General features: G+C 42.5%; 1 protein-coding gene across 2 annotated transcripts in view; it reads right to left on the bottom strand.

Annotated features, from left to right (window-relative positions):
- The window catches only part of NUDT14 (nudix hydrolase 14), a 62938-nt gene extending 51494 nt beyond the window's left edge, over positions 1-11444 (bottom strand). The window contains exon 1 of one of the 2 annotated variants that reach the window (XM_056346141.1): positions 11240-11444. In XM_056346141.1, coding sequence (XP_056202116.1) covers positions 11240-11320 — 81 coding nt within the window. In that variant the 5' untranslated portion in view covers positions 11321-11444. Of the gene's footprint in view, positions 1-10476; positions 10792-11239 lie in introns of those variants that run through there. The other variant, XM_056346143.1, reaches the window with a different exon arrangement.
- Positions 11445-16314: the final 4870 nt, after the last annotated feature.

Raw genomic sequence — 16314 nt, 5'->3', positions numbered from 1 at the left:
CAGTCTCCTTAAACTTCCAGAGAAATCATTTTCCACTCACTTGCTTTGAAAGCCATTAAAACAACTTGATGAAGAACAGCAGCAGGGGGCTAACAGAAGCCAAGGCTTAGTAACAATCTTTAGATTTTTCTCCTAAGACTTTCTCACAGACCCTCCTCACAAAGATTATCAGGGCTTTTCATCCTCTCCCTTCTCCACAACCCCACCCCCCCCAATATCATTTCGAAGTGACAAATGCAACTAGCTCCAGGTTCTGATCTGTTCTTAATTTCACTTTTACCTCTCAATTTTTATTTACTCAACTTAAATCCGATTCCCTTAGTAGTGTCATCTCCTCATCATCTTCCTGTTTGGGAAAAATAATACACAGAATGATTCAAGAAGTAATTTGGGAACACCAAAACCATCATCTATTCCAAAGAGAGCACTGGTACAGAGAAATTAACCTGTTGCTTAAAAGTCATATACAACTGGTATTCGATTAATTGAATGAATTAATGATTAATTGATTAGTGACACATATACAGTTCTGTGTTTTACTGCAGTATTTCTGAACCCTTCATAATGACAGTGACCCTGCAGCAGTTTAAATCTTGGGACAGAAAGTAAAGAACTATGCAGGCCAACTGCAAATAGTCTTCAATCACTCTTTAAAATGGGAACTGCCTGTAATAAATGTTAAGTTCTTTGGTTACAGTTTCATAGAAATGTAGAAATCAAAGTTTTATGGAAAACAGAGCTAACAGGATAGTACTTATGCTGATCAGAATCACTAAAGCACACTTTTAAAATCTATGTTTTGCTGTGCTCGCCACCATTTTATTTCTCTATTATTATGGCCACTTGAAAGACAATCTTTGTCGATGGCTAATTTTGGGGAACTTCTGGAACTCCAGAGCTCAATGGACTCTTCAGTTGCTACATTCAAGCGATGCTGCTGTGGTCCAAATACCACACATGGCATTTCTGCAAAGTGAACAGCTACTTCCTGAAGCAGGGTTATAGGACATACACCTATTCATCCCAGATTCTAGCTGCAATCCCTTGTTCTTTTGAAAACTACAGCTAGAGTTACAGTACACATGCTAGGAGCAAATGGGGACTAAAGGAGGCCAGATACATGTCTCCTTGTCCTGACGAACAGGGGCAGTACATACAGGAGATCTGTGGTCAGGAAAGACAGATGGTGGGCATTCGCGTTACAGCTAAGTCACCTCTTGTCCTTACACCATTGAGCTTTATGTTTTCCAGTTAGTGACTCTCACAGTTTGTGTTTCTACTTTATTTTAGCAAGCTCCTATTTGTAAAACAAAGCGGAATAATACATTGTGGAATAAACTTCTAGATGTCTAAGAACAAATCTCATCGATACTTTCTCAGAGCAGCACAAACAATCACACTTTCTGTATCTCCCCCTTCTGCTGAAGTAACACGCTATTAAAATGTTAATGAAAATGTTAATGTGAGACCTGCTTTTTTCATGAGATTTTCTTTAAAAATTTAAATTAAAAAATTTAAATTAAAATTTAAATTAAAAATTCTAACACACAGTCCTACCAGTAAACACACAAAAAGTTTCTATTTGCTTTCTGAGATAATGATTCCAAATATTGGAAAAGCATCCATCAAGAATATAAACTAAAGAAGTTTGAGAAGTACAGAAATATCCTAAGGAACGGTTATATATAATTTACTACATGCATACAATCACTTTACAGAACTGAAAAAATGTAAGGCTAGAAGGACCTCGCAAGATCACTCAGTACAACTTTCTTAACGGTGGCGGGATCAAACGTATGTGACGTGAGTGCTATGTAATACACACCAGATACAGAATATGTGCCTAAGAATTATCCAGTCAGAGCCTCCATTCAGGCTGTTCCATCATTCAAATTCAATGTTCTACCATTGGTGCAGTTTTTAGGTTTAAACTAAATACTTGCATACTGTTTATGTAATAGCACCATAAGATTGTTAAATACATGACCTAGAGTTCGCCATGAATGCTACTCTGGAATACCCATTTAATAAAAAAATATCATTAGCATTACTTCTTGCTGTATTAGTTTTCAAGTATTAATGCTTACTTCTCCAGGAGGGTAAACTTTTCCTCTATTTTCTATTTTCAGAGAAAGAACATCTCTCACCTTTAGGAGTTTAGCCTCATTTCCCTATAATGTATTCATCACCGCTCAGCACATCTGTCCCAGCAAATCCCATTTCCTGTTCTATTCATGAGGCTCAGCAACCTGGAGCTTTAGTGATTGCCGCCACACTTTTCCCATGGCCTTCTCACCTCTCTCCCCCCCCACGCACCCCGCTCCCATTGTTTATCATCTGTTCTTCCCTGCTGCAAACTGCTGTCAGATGTTCACTTATCCCTAATCTTACTCACTGCCTTTGATATTCTTTCTAATCCAACAACCTGTCAACTGGGGCATCAGCCCATGTCCAGACCAGCTGCTCTGTCACAGGCCCTAAGATTCCCTCTCAGCTCCAAGAGGTATTTAAAGGATTTTGACACAGCAACCACAATGTGAAACAAATAATTAATGCTGTTTTGATCAGTGATCAGGGCTTTAGGGTGACATGAGCTGACCACTAAGAAAAACTGGGCTTTAATTTGTTTAAACCTCAGTAAACTTTGCTGTTACTGTATTAACAAGATTTTGATCAGTGTCTGAAGGACAGTACTAAAAAGCCAAGTTCTTTAACTTGTTTTAGTTAAAAATAATGAAGAATAATTAATCTGAATGCAAGTCAGAGGGGCAGTTAACTTTATATGCCTGCTGTGTAAAACATGTTTATTTATGCAACATCAGCTTGTGTAGAGTTTTCAAAGCACAGGAGCTGACCTTTTATGAGTTACAGCTGAAAATACAAATCTTTTACATATGGCAGCAGTTGAGGTAAAATTGTTATTTTAAACACACTCGTATTTTCAGGAATATAATAAAAGTATAGTTCCATCCCATATAGACCGTAAACACCAGATTTTAAAGAATATTCCCATTTACAGAAAATGTCTAATTTCCATAACATTCAGATTTGCTATAAACACTTAAAATGTTACAGTGTTCACCTGCTTTAAAACACACCAAATACACATAATTTCATATCATAGCTGAAATTCTGATTCAGATGACAGATTATTTTTTTTACTGGGAAAAATAAGTTTCTGCTATTTAAGCAAACATATGTATTTTGATCCAAACTGAAAAACAAATAAAGCACTTTAGTTGTTGAAAAACATGAACACTATTTTACTTCTCAAATCTAACTGCAATTACCACAAAAGAGACAATCGCAAACAAGTCAAAAAAGCCTACTTTATACCCCACAGTAGTTGTATTTCACACACAAAATATAAAATAAAATCCCAGTGATGGATTTTATAACATGGTTCATCCACCTAGAACTAAACCACTTTTATTCTTAGGGCTTGTCCATACCAGGCCATCTAGAAAATGAATCTGAAGGTAAGTACCTTGATGAACCTGAATTCTGCTAGTTAAACTCCATTAAACCCCTGTGTGGACACAGTCATTCAGTTTAGTTTACTGCTCCCTTAGGGCATGCACTGGAAAGTTAACATGGATTAAGGTAGGGTATGAATTCAAAGTGCAATCGTACTTTGAAAATGGTTTAACATAAACAGAACCAGACTCTTTGTTGTACAATGAGACATGGAGTTAATCAGGAAAGTCCTGTGTAGACAAGCCCTTGCAGATGAGGCTACTGGAGTGGTATTGTCAAAGCCAATGGTTTGCAACCTCTTCATCTGCAGAGCTGGAAACATCTTCCAGTGAGGCTGCAGACCTTGGGAGCACACTAAAATCTGCTGATAATTGATCTGCCTTTCTTAGTTGACTCACGTGGAGGACCTATAAGTCATCCAATGGCCCTCAATGAGCTATGTATCAGAACTTGAAAAATACTGGTTTAAGATAACTACAACTTAACGTAGTTACTTGTAACTCAAGTAGTCTAGCCATTGATGACATTAAATGAGACTTTGATGTTCATCTATGCAAGTGTAGACACATTTCAGCCCTGTGCAAGGATGCTACAAAAGATGGTTGACAGAGCCTAATTCTTTCCAGTAAGTGACATTTGCTGTCATAAGTTTGTTAAATGATGAATGACTTAAAATTATGAAGTTTTGTCAGTGCCAACTACTTTTCATGTATTTACTTCAAAGAACCCTACATTCCCTTGTCAAAGCATGCTGGATAAAGAAATTAAGACTAATACAATGTAATATTCACTGAAACAAAACCAAGTACTACAGTTCTTTTCAACTACTACTCTTACTAATTCTTTTCGTTTCCCCCTTTAGTAATTCATGTCTCACATAAAAACAACCTGTACAAATTTCCAGAGTTGAATCCAAGGTATGTGGCAGAGCCAGAAACAGATATGCCTAGATTCCTTAATTTCTTTTCTTAAAACTGTGCTCTAATTGCAAAGAACACCGTTTGGTATTTGACTCCCAAATGCTGTCATTGCAAAAACTTCAAGTTTCTTTTTTTTCACCCATATAAAAGAATTCTATTGCACTTCAGTTCCCAATTAACACAGCAGCAGTCAGATCAAAAATCTGTCTCATTCAGGATCCTTCATCTGACAGAAGCCAACATGCTTAAGGAAGAATATATTGCTCAAATACTCTCAGCGTCCTGCAATCTGCAGCTCAAGTGACTTCCTGAGCTAGAAGTGGTACGTTTGCATTTAAGATTAATACTATGTACTGACATAACAGACTTGACAAGTTGAAGAAAATGAGACAAATTTTGCAGCAAAAGCAGCATCTCTTTTTATTGCACTACTGCTTTGAAAAAACGAACTGCAAATATATTACTCAGTAGCATATTTCCTACTACTGCAGACTTTTGAAGATTCAACAGAAGACTTAACTTGTTTGAACAGGTAACTTAAAAATCTGTTTACTCCCTCAACAGCATCATTTTTAACTGCCAAAATAGAAAAGAATGTTCTATGTTTGTAAAAAAGTAGACGGTAGCTCCAGAGAATATTTCAGGCAGCTGGGCACATTAATGTTGCCATTACCATATTAAAAAAATTCTGAATGCAAAATCAGATTGTTAATATTATTGTAACGCTGCACTGCTTTGCTTTTTTGTCTTCAAAGTTTTCATGACATTAATGATACAGACCTCACTTCTTTCTGCATGTATACATATTTTAATCTTCATGACATCTCCAAGACAGTTAAATTTTAAGGCACAGAAACAGTGGTTGCTCATAGTCACAAAAGAAAACAGTAGCAAATCTAAGATTAGAAATACGAAATTCCTTCTTCACTGATGAATAGCACGCTACTCCTGAAGTACATTTTCTACCCATTACAAAGTTCATGATGTGTTAAAATCTACGATAGTCTTAAAAAATACTTTAGAATGACTGTAAAACTCAAGAGATTATAATTGAATTCCCTTAACACTGAATGAAAACATACATTAAAATGAAATTGAATAGCGCATTTTTCATGTTTTTTATTTAATGAATGATTCTAAACATTAAATCAATAGAGGAAATGTGATGCATAGGCACTGGACTACTACTCTGAATTGCGCAAGGAATGTGAAGTTCACAAAAGACCAAATAATTCAAATTTACCACTACTGACTGTAACATTCAGTTGATATGCATGGAGTTTTTGAGGTTTATCCCACATCACTGAAACAGATACTCATTCACCATTCCACAGATTCGGAATACAAACTTGCAGACATACTGGGAACACTACTGACAGTTGATATTAGTCTAGTAGCAAAGTTCTGGGCAGAATATATGTTACAAAATGCAAGGAAACAGTGGCAATAGCTCCCTAGCCAGAACCACCTTCAAAAACAAAGCTATAGGAGTCTGGGCTAGATCCACAAAGGCTTTGATATGTGATTTCTGGGCAAAAGTTTCTGTAACAGCTCCCAGACATTATTCCCCCAGCTAGATGCTTACCCCAGCTGATGCTCTGCCTCCCCTTGAAGGATACCATCCCCAGCACAGAGGTCACCAAAAAGAATACGCAAAGGCAATTCGCTCAGTTCTATACAAAGCCCAGTAATTTCGATTAAAGGGCAGATGGAGGTGGGTTTGAACTGGAACAGCAGAGTAAGAGCTGGAGCAAAATGACTTTCCTTTCTGCTGATCCTCAGAGGGTAATAATTGCTAGCACAGGGACAAACAATTGTATGCAATAACTTCTCAAATTACTACAAGATTCACCAGAGCTCTGCCTGTCAAAGACCTGTCTGAGGATCCAAAGCCAACATGCAGAACCCCTGAAATCCCTGCTCAGGTGCTGATTTCTTCAGAAGACTACATTGAATCCAAATTCCCATTTGGGTACTTAATGATGCCCAAAATCCTAACTCTGCTCAACTACTACGACTCAGAGTCTACTTCATGACTTAGACCCAGCAGAATTATTAAACCTGTTGTTGGTTTTTTTGTGTCTAATATACAGGCCAGTGCCTGGCTAACACACACAAAAGAGAGCTGAAGATTTACACACAAATGTGCTTCCCAGCAGTGAGCACACTCTGCTGTGATGTGGGAAGCAGCATTAATTGAAGCAAGATCTTGCAGCCTGACTCTACCACATCCCAGGGAAATGCCCTAGCCCTTGGGCATTGAGTTAATCTCTCATTAGCCATCCCTCTGGTCTCTTGAATAAATTATTTATGAAAAGCAGAAAAACTTCAGTAGGAAAAAGTGAAAAGAGATTTACCAAGGAGTTCCTGGTAAAGAAGCCATTCCTTCAGGAGGTGACACATATTTCAAAAGAAAAAGCAAGCCACTTTAGATAACAAACCAATTTGCACTTTGGGGGCAAGTACACATTAAAACTAGCCAGATGCTATCCTATATGTGAGCAAAATTAATTTTCTTCTTTCAGTACCAAACAGAACAAAAGTTTGTAAACAGCGTTCCTACTGACAAAATTAGGAGAATATTCATCAAACTAAGCAAGGTACCTTATCTATCTCTCACCCTCAGGCCACCACATATAAAACAACATGGCTTACTTGACTGAGTGTCCCACCTGGAGAAAAGAGTTGATAGCTGAAAAGCCCAAGTAGAAAGTTAGGTCCATTTTGAGGAGCCGTTAGATGCCTATTTTGAAGAACATAGTTTTAAACTGTATCTTACCCCTCTATATTGACCCTAACCACATCTGCCTATAGCTTGGTGAATTCCATGACTCCTTTACTGCACTTCCATTTCTACCTTTGCACTGTACAATGACAGAATCAATAATTTAAAAAAGTTATTGATCCAGTGATTTGTCTGGTGAGCCAGGCTATTCTCCATAGCTTGGATGCCTAACACCAAGCTGCATGTTGCCTCAATCCACATGGTTCAAAACCTAGAATTCTTTTAGAAGGGTGTACACTTACTTTTATGCTCTATAGGAACCATTCAGAGCTCATCACTTACATTTAAAATATGAGTGGGTAAAGGCAGAGGATGATGAAAGACCTCATATGAAAGGATCTCATGACCCTTTCATGGAAGAGCAGATCCACCACGGACACAAACTGTTCTAACTTCAGGGGCTTCTATGATTTCCAACAATCCTCACTACAGCTAAATAGCCAGAAACATGCATTTTTCTCAGTCTTTTGGAAGAGTATTTCTATATGTAACCAAATATAACAGGTTCAATCCAAAGGACAACTCAAGCTCTTCGAACACAGGGAACTTGAGACTTGAGCACAAACCTCAGACACTGCTGGAGTTTTCTAACATGATAGCAAGCGCCTGACATCACCTAAGCACATACACCTCTGCCCTGCATGTGTTCACAACTCCCTGTCTGAACATCCAGATACCCAAGAAAAACACTCTACTGGCCAAAACAGTAATCCAATCTTTCAGCCTGAAATTTTGAATGTGTGAAGTGCCTCTGAGAACAGGTAGACAACCATGAGTCTCTGGCTCCACTCTTGATCAGGTGTGACCACAATCTTCTTCAGATGATTAATCTGTGTGGGTTTACAACAGTATTTATTCAGCATTTTGTTTATATTTTGCCCCTCAAATGGATCCTGTTCTGAGGTCTTGCAGATTTCTGGTGGTCCATAAACCTGCTAGAACAGCAGTGGTTTACAAGTCAGGGGGGCAGCAGGCTGAATGGATAAAATCAGACTAGCAAACTGATATAAATCATCTGTATCTAATTAATGTTTAACTGCTGAAGACCTAACTGTTTTAGCGATAGCAATGGGATCCAAATTACCTCCATTCAAGTAGCATAATTTTTACATGAAATGTCTAGGAATCAATGTTGTAACATATGTACTCATGATGAAATGTCTAGAAATCAATGCTGTAATGTAAGTGTTCATGAATGCTTAGAAATAATCTTAAAATCATGTTGTATGCAAGAATTCTTTCAATTTCCTGTTTGTACAGAAAAACAGTAGTTGTAAAAAACCAAACTAATAAAATAAAAACCTCTTACTCTGTAGAAGTCCTTGGACAGAGGATTTATGTTGACTATCAGTGTCTATTTATAGGAATGGATCTTTTTGAAAATAGCTTTGAAGATTTCAATCTTCAAGGCCCAAATTATCCTTCATCAATATTATAAAACACACAAAAAAATGCATCAATGAATCTTATTCAGACTACAATGAATTATAGGGAACATGTTATAGTTTCACAAAATGTATCTGTAAGATCACCCCAAGCCTTCCAGTTACAGCATGATGCCACATACTGCATAAATTACCCAAAATAGTTTCAGTTTTCACAATGCAACAAATGCCATTATTTAAGTTTTCCTCATTCAGATTGTTCTGTTACTCAGAAAGACTTTTTTACTAGATTTGGGTTTAGTTCAGCAAGCAGGTGCAGGGAATTTGTGGAAGGGGGAAACTAATTTTACTCTAAGATACACCAAGATAAGCACCAATTAGGAACTGAGAAGAAGTTTCTTTTCTTTCTCCAGCTAGTGAATAAAAAAAAACTTTGGACTAGGGGAAGACCTACTCAGCATAAAACCATTAAGATCAAGGGCTAGATTTTGGAAATAGTTCTCAGTTTTAGATGACTGGCGGAATTTTCAAAAATTCTTAAGCATATCAGGCACCTAACACTCAGATTTTAGACACTTAACTGTTCCGGTATTTAGTGGGGTTTTCAGCAGGCCTAAATACCTTTGCAACAGTAAGTCAAATGACTAAAACTATTTAGTACATCCTCTGGTTAGTAAGTCAGTTTTCAAATGCAAAATATGTTTTTTAATAAACTTAGGGCCTGTCTCTCAGGTCAGGTGCAGACAGTTGTGCACTCGTTGAGCGTATGCTCTCAGTAGGCTGGACCCAAGCCAGCTTCTGTACAGATGCCATATAAACTATATTTTCACGTTCATTCTAAGACAGTACTACAGCCAAGAGAAACAATCTCTGCCCTCAGCCAGCCCCCAAACACTCATCCCTAACCACCACATTACCACCTCCTCTCTGCCAGCATAAGCATTTGAATCGAACCAAGACACCCTGTTTAGATTAAAACTAACTTCTTTTTTTGGCCAGATTAGGTTTGACCTGGACCAGATCCTTGATCCAGAGCACTATGTTGCCGCACAAACACGTGCACAAGGAGAGGAAGTAGCAAGATGTGCAGAAGGGTCAAAGCTACTTCTTTTGGTGGCAATGCTAGTCTCTGTCAAATCACAGCACGTGACCAAACGCATCCTTATTTCATCTTTACCATACCCATCACATTTAAGGCACCTGTATTCAAGTAGGTGTAATTTTCTAATACTGTTTTGTGCAGTTTAAATCCCATTTTTCATGTAAAGCATGACTCAGAAATGAAAATGAAATTAAGAAGTAAGACTTGTCACTTATAAACTAAGCCAGCAAAAAATCAGTACATGAAAGAATGTTCTTCAGGTTTTCTTCTGATAACTAAAAAGAAATAATTCAGTGTAAAGGTTTTAACTGTTCACGAATCAAAATGTTTTGCTTATCCCAACCAATGGGGAGAGAGCTTTCTTCAGGAAAGTCATGTACAAAATCTATCAAAAAAGGTTAAAAAATCCATTCATCTGCTTTGATGCAAGCTATCTGAACCCTTGCTTTTCCTTTTCTGTATCTTATCCCACTGCTTGACTTAGATACACCTCCTCCATATACATTCCCTCTTCTGCCTTTTCAACCAATGTGTTTAGAAGCAAAGCACAGAAGGAATATGAGAAGACGTGGTCTGCAGCATGCACTTCTAGGGCTGTCTGAATTCTGCATTTCCATTTCCATTTCCACCCCTCTACCTGGGTAGAAGCTCACCCTGGACCAGCTAATGCTGCATTGCCAGCTAGAGAAACAACCCGTGTGGTGCACGACCTCATCCGCAGAAAACATTCAAGGAACATGCGGCACATTACGCTGCGATAAGCAACTTTCCTTCCACATCTTGCACTCCTGCCACTGTTGGAGGTACCTGTTCCCTGGGCTCCGGTGAAAGGTGACTCACACTGACAGAAGCACGATAAGGACAGGGATTTCCTTCCCCACCTCCCACCTGCCGGCACTGAGGCTGGCCTGGCACAGCAGCGGCGTCACTTGTCCATGTAACAACCTGCCGCGCCCAGAGCTAGCCAGCGAGGAGCTCGACCTGCAGCCTACCAGCACCAAAACAAGACCCAAATCAAGAGATGGCACGCTCAAAGGCGAACTGAAAAACCAGAACTGGGTTAAGGAGACAGCCCCGGACCCCGGCGAGGTGACGGGCACCCGGGGGCACGGCGCACCCACAGAGGAACTGGAGCGGTGGCACACCACGAAGCAGTGCCCTCCACTGGAACCGGTCTGTCGGGCTACCTGCACTGCCCACCCCGAGCCCACCTTCCCCGCCGCCAGGGGAGGCTGAGGCGGGCGGGCAGGGACGAAGCAGCCACCCGAGGGGCGGTTCCAGGCGGTGCGGGCCGGGAGGGCGCCATGAAGCTGAGGCCCACACTGCTCCGGCGACACCGCCACTGTCCCAAAATGGCGGAGGCGGGGGGGCGGGGGGTGCCAGGTCACCAGAAGGGCCCGCGGGCCGGCCGGCCCTTCTCCTTCAGCCTCCCGCCCCCCGTGCCGCACCGCAGCGGGGGAGGCCCCGCCGCCCGGCCGCGGCGGAGGGAAGGGGCGGGCGCGTGGGATGGCCCGGCCGTGAGGGAAGGGGCTGGGCGGGCGCCAAGGGGCGAGCTGCCGGCGCCACTCACCTGCCGGTAACAGAGGCGGAAAGGCCGCAGGTAGAGGGAGGAGGTGCAGGGTTTGAGCGCCAGCTCCTCGATGGCCTCCATCCCTGCGGGGGTCAGCGGCCGCCAGGAGGAGGAAGGAGGAGGAAGGGGAGAGGCGCGCGCAGCCGCCGGCGGCCGGGCCCTGGGCGGCGAGCAGAGCAGGGCCGGGCCGGGCAGAGCAGGGCCGGGCCGGGCAGAGCAGGGCCGGGCCGGGCAGAGCAGGGCCGGGCCGGGCAGAGCAGGGCCGGGCCGGGCAGAGCAGGGCCGGGCCGGGCAGAGCAGGGCCGGGCCGGGCAGAGCAGGGCCGGGCCGGGCAGAGCAGGGCCGGGCCGGGCCGGGCAGAGCAGAGCAGGGCCGGGCAGAGCAGGGCCGGGCCGGGCAGAGCAGGGCCGGGCCGGGCAGGGCCCTGGGCGCCGGGCAGGGCAGGGCAGAGCAGGGCCGGGCAGGGCGCGGCAGGGCCCCGGTGCACCGCGGGCGGGCGGCCGCCGGCTGCTGCGCAGGGTCGGGCTCCCGGCGCGGTACGGGGCCCGGCAGCCCCTTGCCCGGCCGGCCGGCGCACGCTGACAGCCCGGGGCTGCGGCGCCCTCCTCCCTCGCAGAGCCGGGAGCTGGGTTTCACCCCGAACACGGGGACGCCACAGCTGCAGCACGGAGGGGCTTTGTCGTCTTTACGCCGCAAAAACGCTCATTTGTGATGGAGTTTTCTCAAAAGTTTGGCGAAGGTTGTCGGGCGGGGGGGCGGGGGGGGGCAGTTACTTCCACACATTACGCCAAAATTCACGGGGTGCTGCTGCACTCCTAGAAATTGGTCTCCCTCTGAGGACTTGATACAACCTGCTTACTGGATTTTGCTACAAGTCGTCCTGAACCTGGACGTAGGTCAGATTTTGCAGGAGAAGGACCTTTGTGTCAAAAGCACAATCTCTTCTGACTGCGTGGTGTTTTCATGTCAACAACATGAGTTTTATTCATTGGTAGCCTGCGATGCGTCAGTCATTTGGTGCTTCTTAAACTTTCCCTCTCAGCGTCAGCTTCCAGCAGCGACCCAGCCCGTGGCAGAGCAATAAATGCAGCTTCAGTAAACTCATCTGGCTGCTTCAGCAACAAAGTTACAAAAAAATTACCCTCTTCCCTTTTAGTCTCTTTTTTTAAAACAAATCACTATTAGATTTAATGATTTCCTGATTTTCGTAGGAGTTTGATCATTGTTATGCAACCTTAGGTTAGATTCCCCTTGATGTTTTAATATTCCTGCTAATGATTTTCTAGATTTGTGAGTTCACAATTCGTAGTGCTCATTATCTCTTGTTTGTGTTTACTTTCCATGCAGATTTCCCAGTGTACAGATTTAGTTGCTATATAAAGCAAATTATTTTGTCAATATATCAACCACACTGAGAATAATCTGAAATTTCTTGCATCTGTTTCTTTTTTCTCTTCTAATCCTAATCTACTTCCACTGCATCACTATGAAAGTTTATTATCGTGTCATGTGGCATTAAGAATCTTAGCAGTATGGCTAAGAAGAACAGATCCAGTAACTGCAAAACTCGCTAAGAAGTAAATGAGGCAGCACTTACATTGCAGAATGCTTACCATCAGTTTTGATAACGCAAGTGACAAAAACATGCTTGGTGGAACTGAAAAGTGTGTTTTTTAAAAGTGTATTTGCAAAGCTATCATAACAATAGGCAACTAAATGTGTTTGATTAGCTGACTGAAAATATTTGTGCAAGTCTTATTTGCATCATTGGATATGTCCCTATATTTCTGTTTTTTTCAGAAGGATGTTGAGGTCATTCAAAGCTCCTGGGAACTTAAGCTGGGGTTTTTTTCTATTAAATTATTTCAGTCATCCAAGTCTAATTTAAGTATAAACAGAGTTTCCATGCACAGCACGTTTACAATATCTCTGTTTGCTTATGTTAAAAGTTACTGGCTACCCAGGTCGGTTCAGCCAGTTAGATTGCCCTCTTCAGTAAACATTCTGACACCACTTTAAGGTTTTGAGTGTGTGTGTGTTTTGGGGAACGTGTCATAGTGCCTGATGGATTGCTTATTCCATTCTTAGTCTTAGGTGAGAAGCTTTCAGGGTTGTGATGTGTCACAGACCTATCTTGCTAATGTACCTGGAACAGTTGAGTGCAGCGTGGCAGGAAAACACATTTCAGGGTGCTCTAGTCTTACAGTTGCAGTTGAAAGTTGTAGACTTCTTTGTCGGAAAATGTTCTTTGTGAATATGCTAGCTGAACTAAGGATGTAACAGGCTGAGATTGAGGAGCTGATTTAGTGTTACAGTTTCACAGGTGAAATCTGAGTGAGAGAATAAATAGGAAAAATATGCCCTGCATAGTGGGACTAACATAGAGCAGCTGGACCTGAATTTTGTTACTATTCTTCATTAAGGCCTAGGTACCCCGTGCAGCAAGTGTCTTTGCCTTTGGTAGTCCAGGAACAATCCTGAGAAGGAAATGCCCCTCAGCTCCCACTTATTCCAATGGACAATATCCAAGGGGACAACTTACTTTTGGGTGGGTGAGATGCACTCCGGCTTTCCTGTTCCCTTGCACTACTTCTGTGGCTTGCCCTTGTTGACTGGCACAGTGACTCCGACCTGACTCTAAATGCTCTGGTTTCATAGCAAGAATAACAAGAGGTTACAATGCAGGGAGGCTACTCAGCAGCTCGGCTGAGTGGTCAGGGGAGCTCTGTTCACACGTCCCACCATGGGACATGCCACCTTGTGCTCACTGCTTTGCTGGAGTGACTTGTTTCCAAAGGACATTGAGAGCCCAGGTGTGTTTGCTCAGACAGAGCGTTGCCCAGTATGGTTTTATAACCTCAGATAACAATCAGCTTGCAGATGTCTGAACTACTGTGTTGTGTGTTACTTGACATCCCTGTGTGTCTGCTCCTTTTTTAAAGCAGAAGTAGTAGTGGTGGTGTTCCACCAGAAACTTGTGAAAATAGACACTCATAATTCCAGAGTGTTCAAAGGACTGTGTTCATGTCTATTAGCTTCAGTAAGGTGATTCTGATACATAGGTCTAAGTAAGTCTAAGCCCATGTTTAATTGCTTGCAAAAATCTTTTGGTTTTGAGTAGCATTACTCCATAAAGGATCATTTAAGTTTCTGTGATACTGTACCTAGATGATCAGTTCCCAAACTTCTTGCACGCTGGATTACTCTTGGCTATCACAGTTCCTTTGCAGAGCACGAGCCATTACACTCCTAATTGAAATAGCTACCAGTGATATGCTTCCACAAACCAACTGCCTTGTGCCATCACATCTTCCTTGCTAAGTGTTACTGTTAATTTGACTCGCAAAAACCAGAAAGGTGTCAGAATGACAGGTTGCCTTTCTCTACATTAAATACATTCTTTTATCTTCCTTAGAAGTGGTTTCTGTATCGTATGTTGTTTTCTTGCCTTTTAAAGTAACAGATAAAAAGTTGTGAAAGTTGTCATGAGTGGTTTCCTCCTGGGTTCTTTAGTTTTCTGGAGCTGCTGGCCTCCTGTTGTAAAATACTAAAATCTAGATATTTTGCCTGCATGGGCTCTAAGGGTAATGATGTGATAACAGCCTAATAAAGAAAAGCAAAAAACATGAGTAAAAGTGTGTTTCTTTCCTGGAAAGAAAGATCAGCAGATTAGGTCAGCAGGCAGAGAGGAAAAATGAGAACTGTCCTCCTGTCTGGAGCTGAAGAGTCTTAAGGGAAGATTCAGTGGGATTTCTTATAAAGGATGAAATACTAACATTAGCATTAAAAAGGAATTCTTTCCACAAAGTAAAGTTCGTTGTTTAACAGACTTCTGTTTCCTTCAAAGCAGAGTTTTCTCTATGTTACTTTGTAACTTTTATCATCAGCAAAATACCTAAATCATTTTTTTCTTACTGTTTTTTTAAAAAAAATATCCCCTTGAGCTTGAAGTTTCTTCCAATAACAGTCCTTCCCTTCCCCTTACAGACACACTGTCCTTGGGCATGTACTCTGCAGAGGGTCAGGTTGCATCCTCATTAGTAATTTGTTTTATTGCTCTTTGCTTTGGGACACAATGGGTATGTTTCCTGCGCAGCCTGGCGGTACTCCCTTCTCCCGCTCTGGGAGCCTAGCACACCCTCTCACCTCCACCTGCATGCTCAGGTGTGGATGTGCAGGGCGTCAGGACGGTCCCTTGCCACCTGTCCTGGCCCATCTGGCATGGCTCACTGCTTACCATGGGTGGCCACCCAGGAATGTCCCGTGCTCTCTTCCTGCTGGAGCTTAGCAAAGTGCCCGAGCTGCTGCGCTCATTCGCGCGCAGTAAGGCAGTGCATTTTCCGTAGTGATTTGTGTGTGGGTCTGCATGTGCTTTTGAATTCAGCCAACCCTTACCAGGCTCGCTCTGCTCTTTGACATGCCATTGCTCATGAGCAAAAATCATCACATCCTGAGCCCTTCTTATCTCCAGAGGGCTCCTTAATATGTTGCAGACTATCACTGCTTTCTCATACTTCTTTTGATATTTGTGAGTACTGTAGTTACTAAGATACTGTGAGCGTGAAAGCCTCAGCAGCTAGAGGTATGCTGACTTACAATTCTCAGTTTTAATTTTTTATGAATGATTTCTAACTCTCATGGTTGCAGAAGAAAAGCCAGGAAATGCACATGATGGCAAACCTATGGTTTGTGAGCTGTTAAGCACAGGTCCTGCACCAAGATGGTGCCATGTGTTTGGCAGAAAAGCTTTGATGTTGGGGTGATAGATAACCTGAATCCCCAGCTCTGGGCAGAAGAAAGCCAGCAGAGGCTGCTGAAGCCCATAAACGCTGGCTGACCCAGGATGCAGCTGCATGGCCGGTTCAGCCCCATCCAGCAGCAGACGGCTGGGGTGTCAGCAAAGCCATTGTCTCTCTGCCTGGAAACTCCTATCAGAACTTCCTCCTCCTCCTCAGCTCCCTGGGTCACATGCAGTTTTGATAAGGTCACATAACGGTATCAGGAAGGTTGGACACCTTTGCTGTACAGACTTAATGAGAAGGATGGATGAAAATGTCCAAAATCCAGTATATTTT

The sequence above is a fragment of the Falco biarmicus genome, chromosome 7 (assembly GCF_023638135.1).
Source record: "Falco biarmicus isolate bFalBia1 chromosome 7, bFalBia1.pri, whole genome shotgun sequence".
NCBI classification, from domain to species: domain Eukaryota; kingdom Metazoa; phylum Chordata; class Aves; order Falconiformes; family Falconidae; genus Falco; species Falco biarmicus.
The sequence above is the reverse complement of the archived record's forward strand: the minus strand, read 5'-3'. Positions and strand labels throughout refer to the sequence as shown.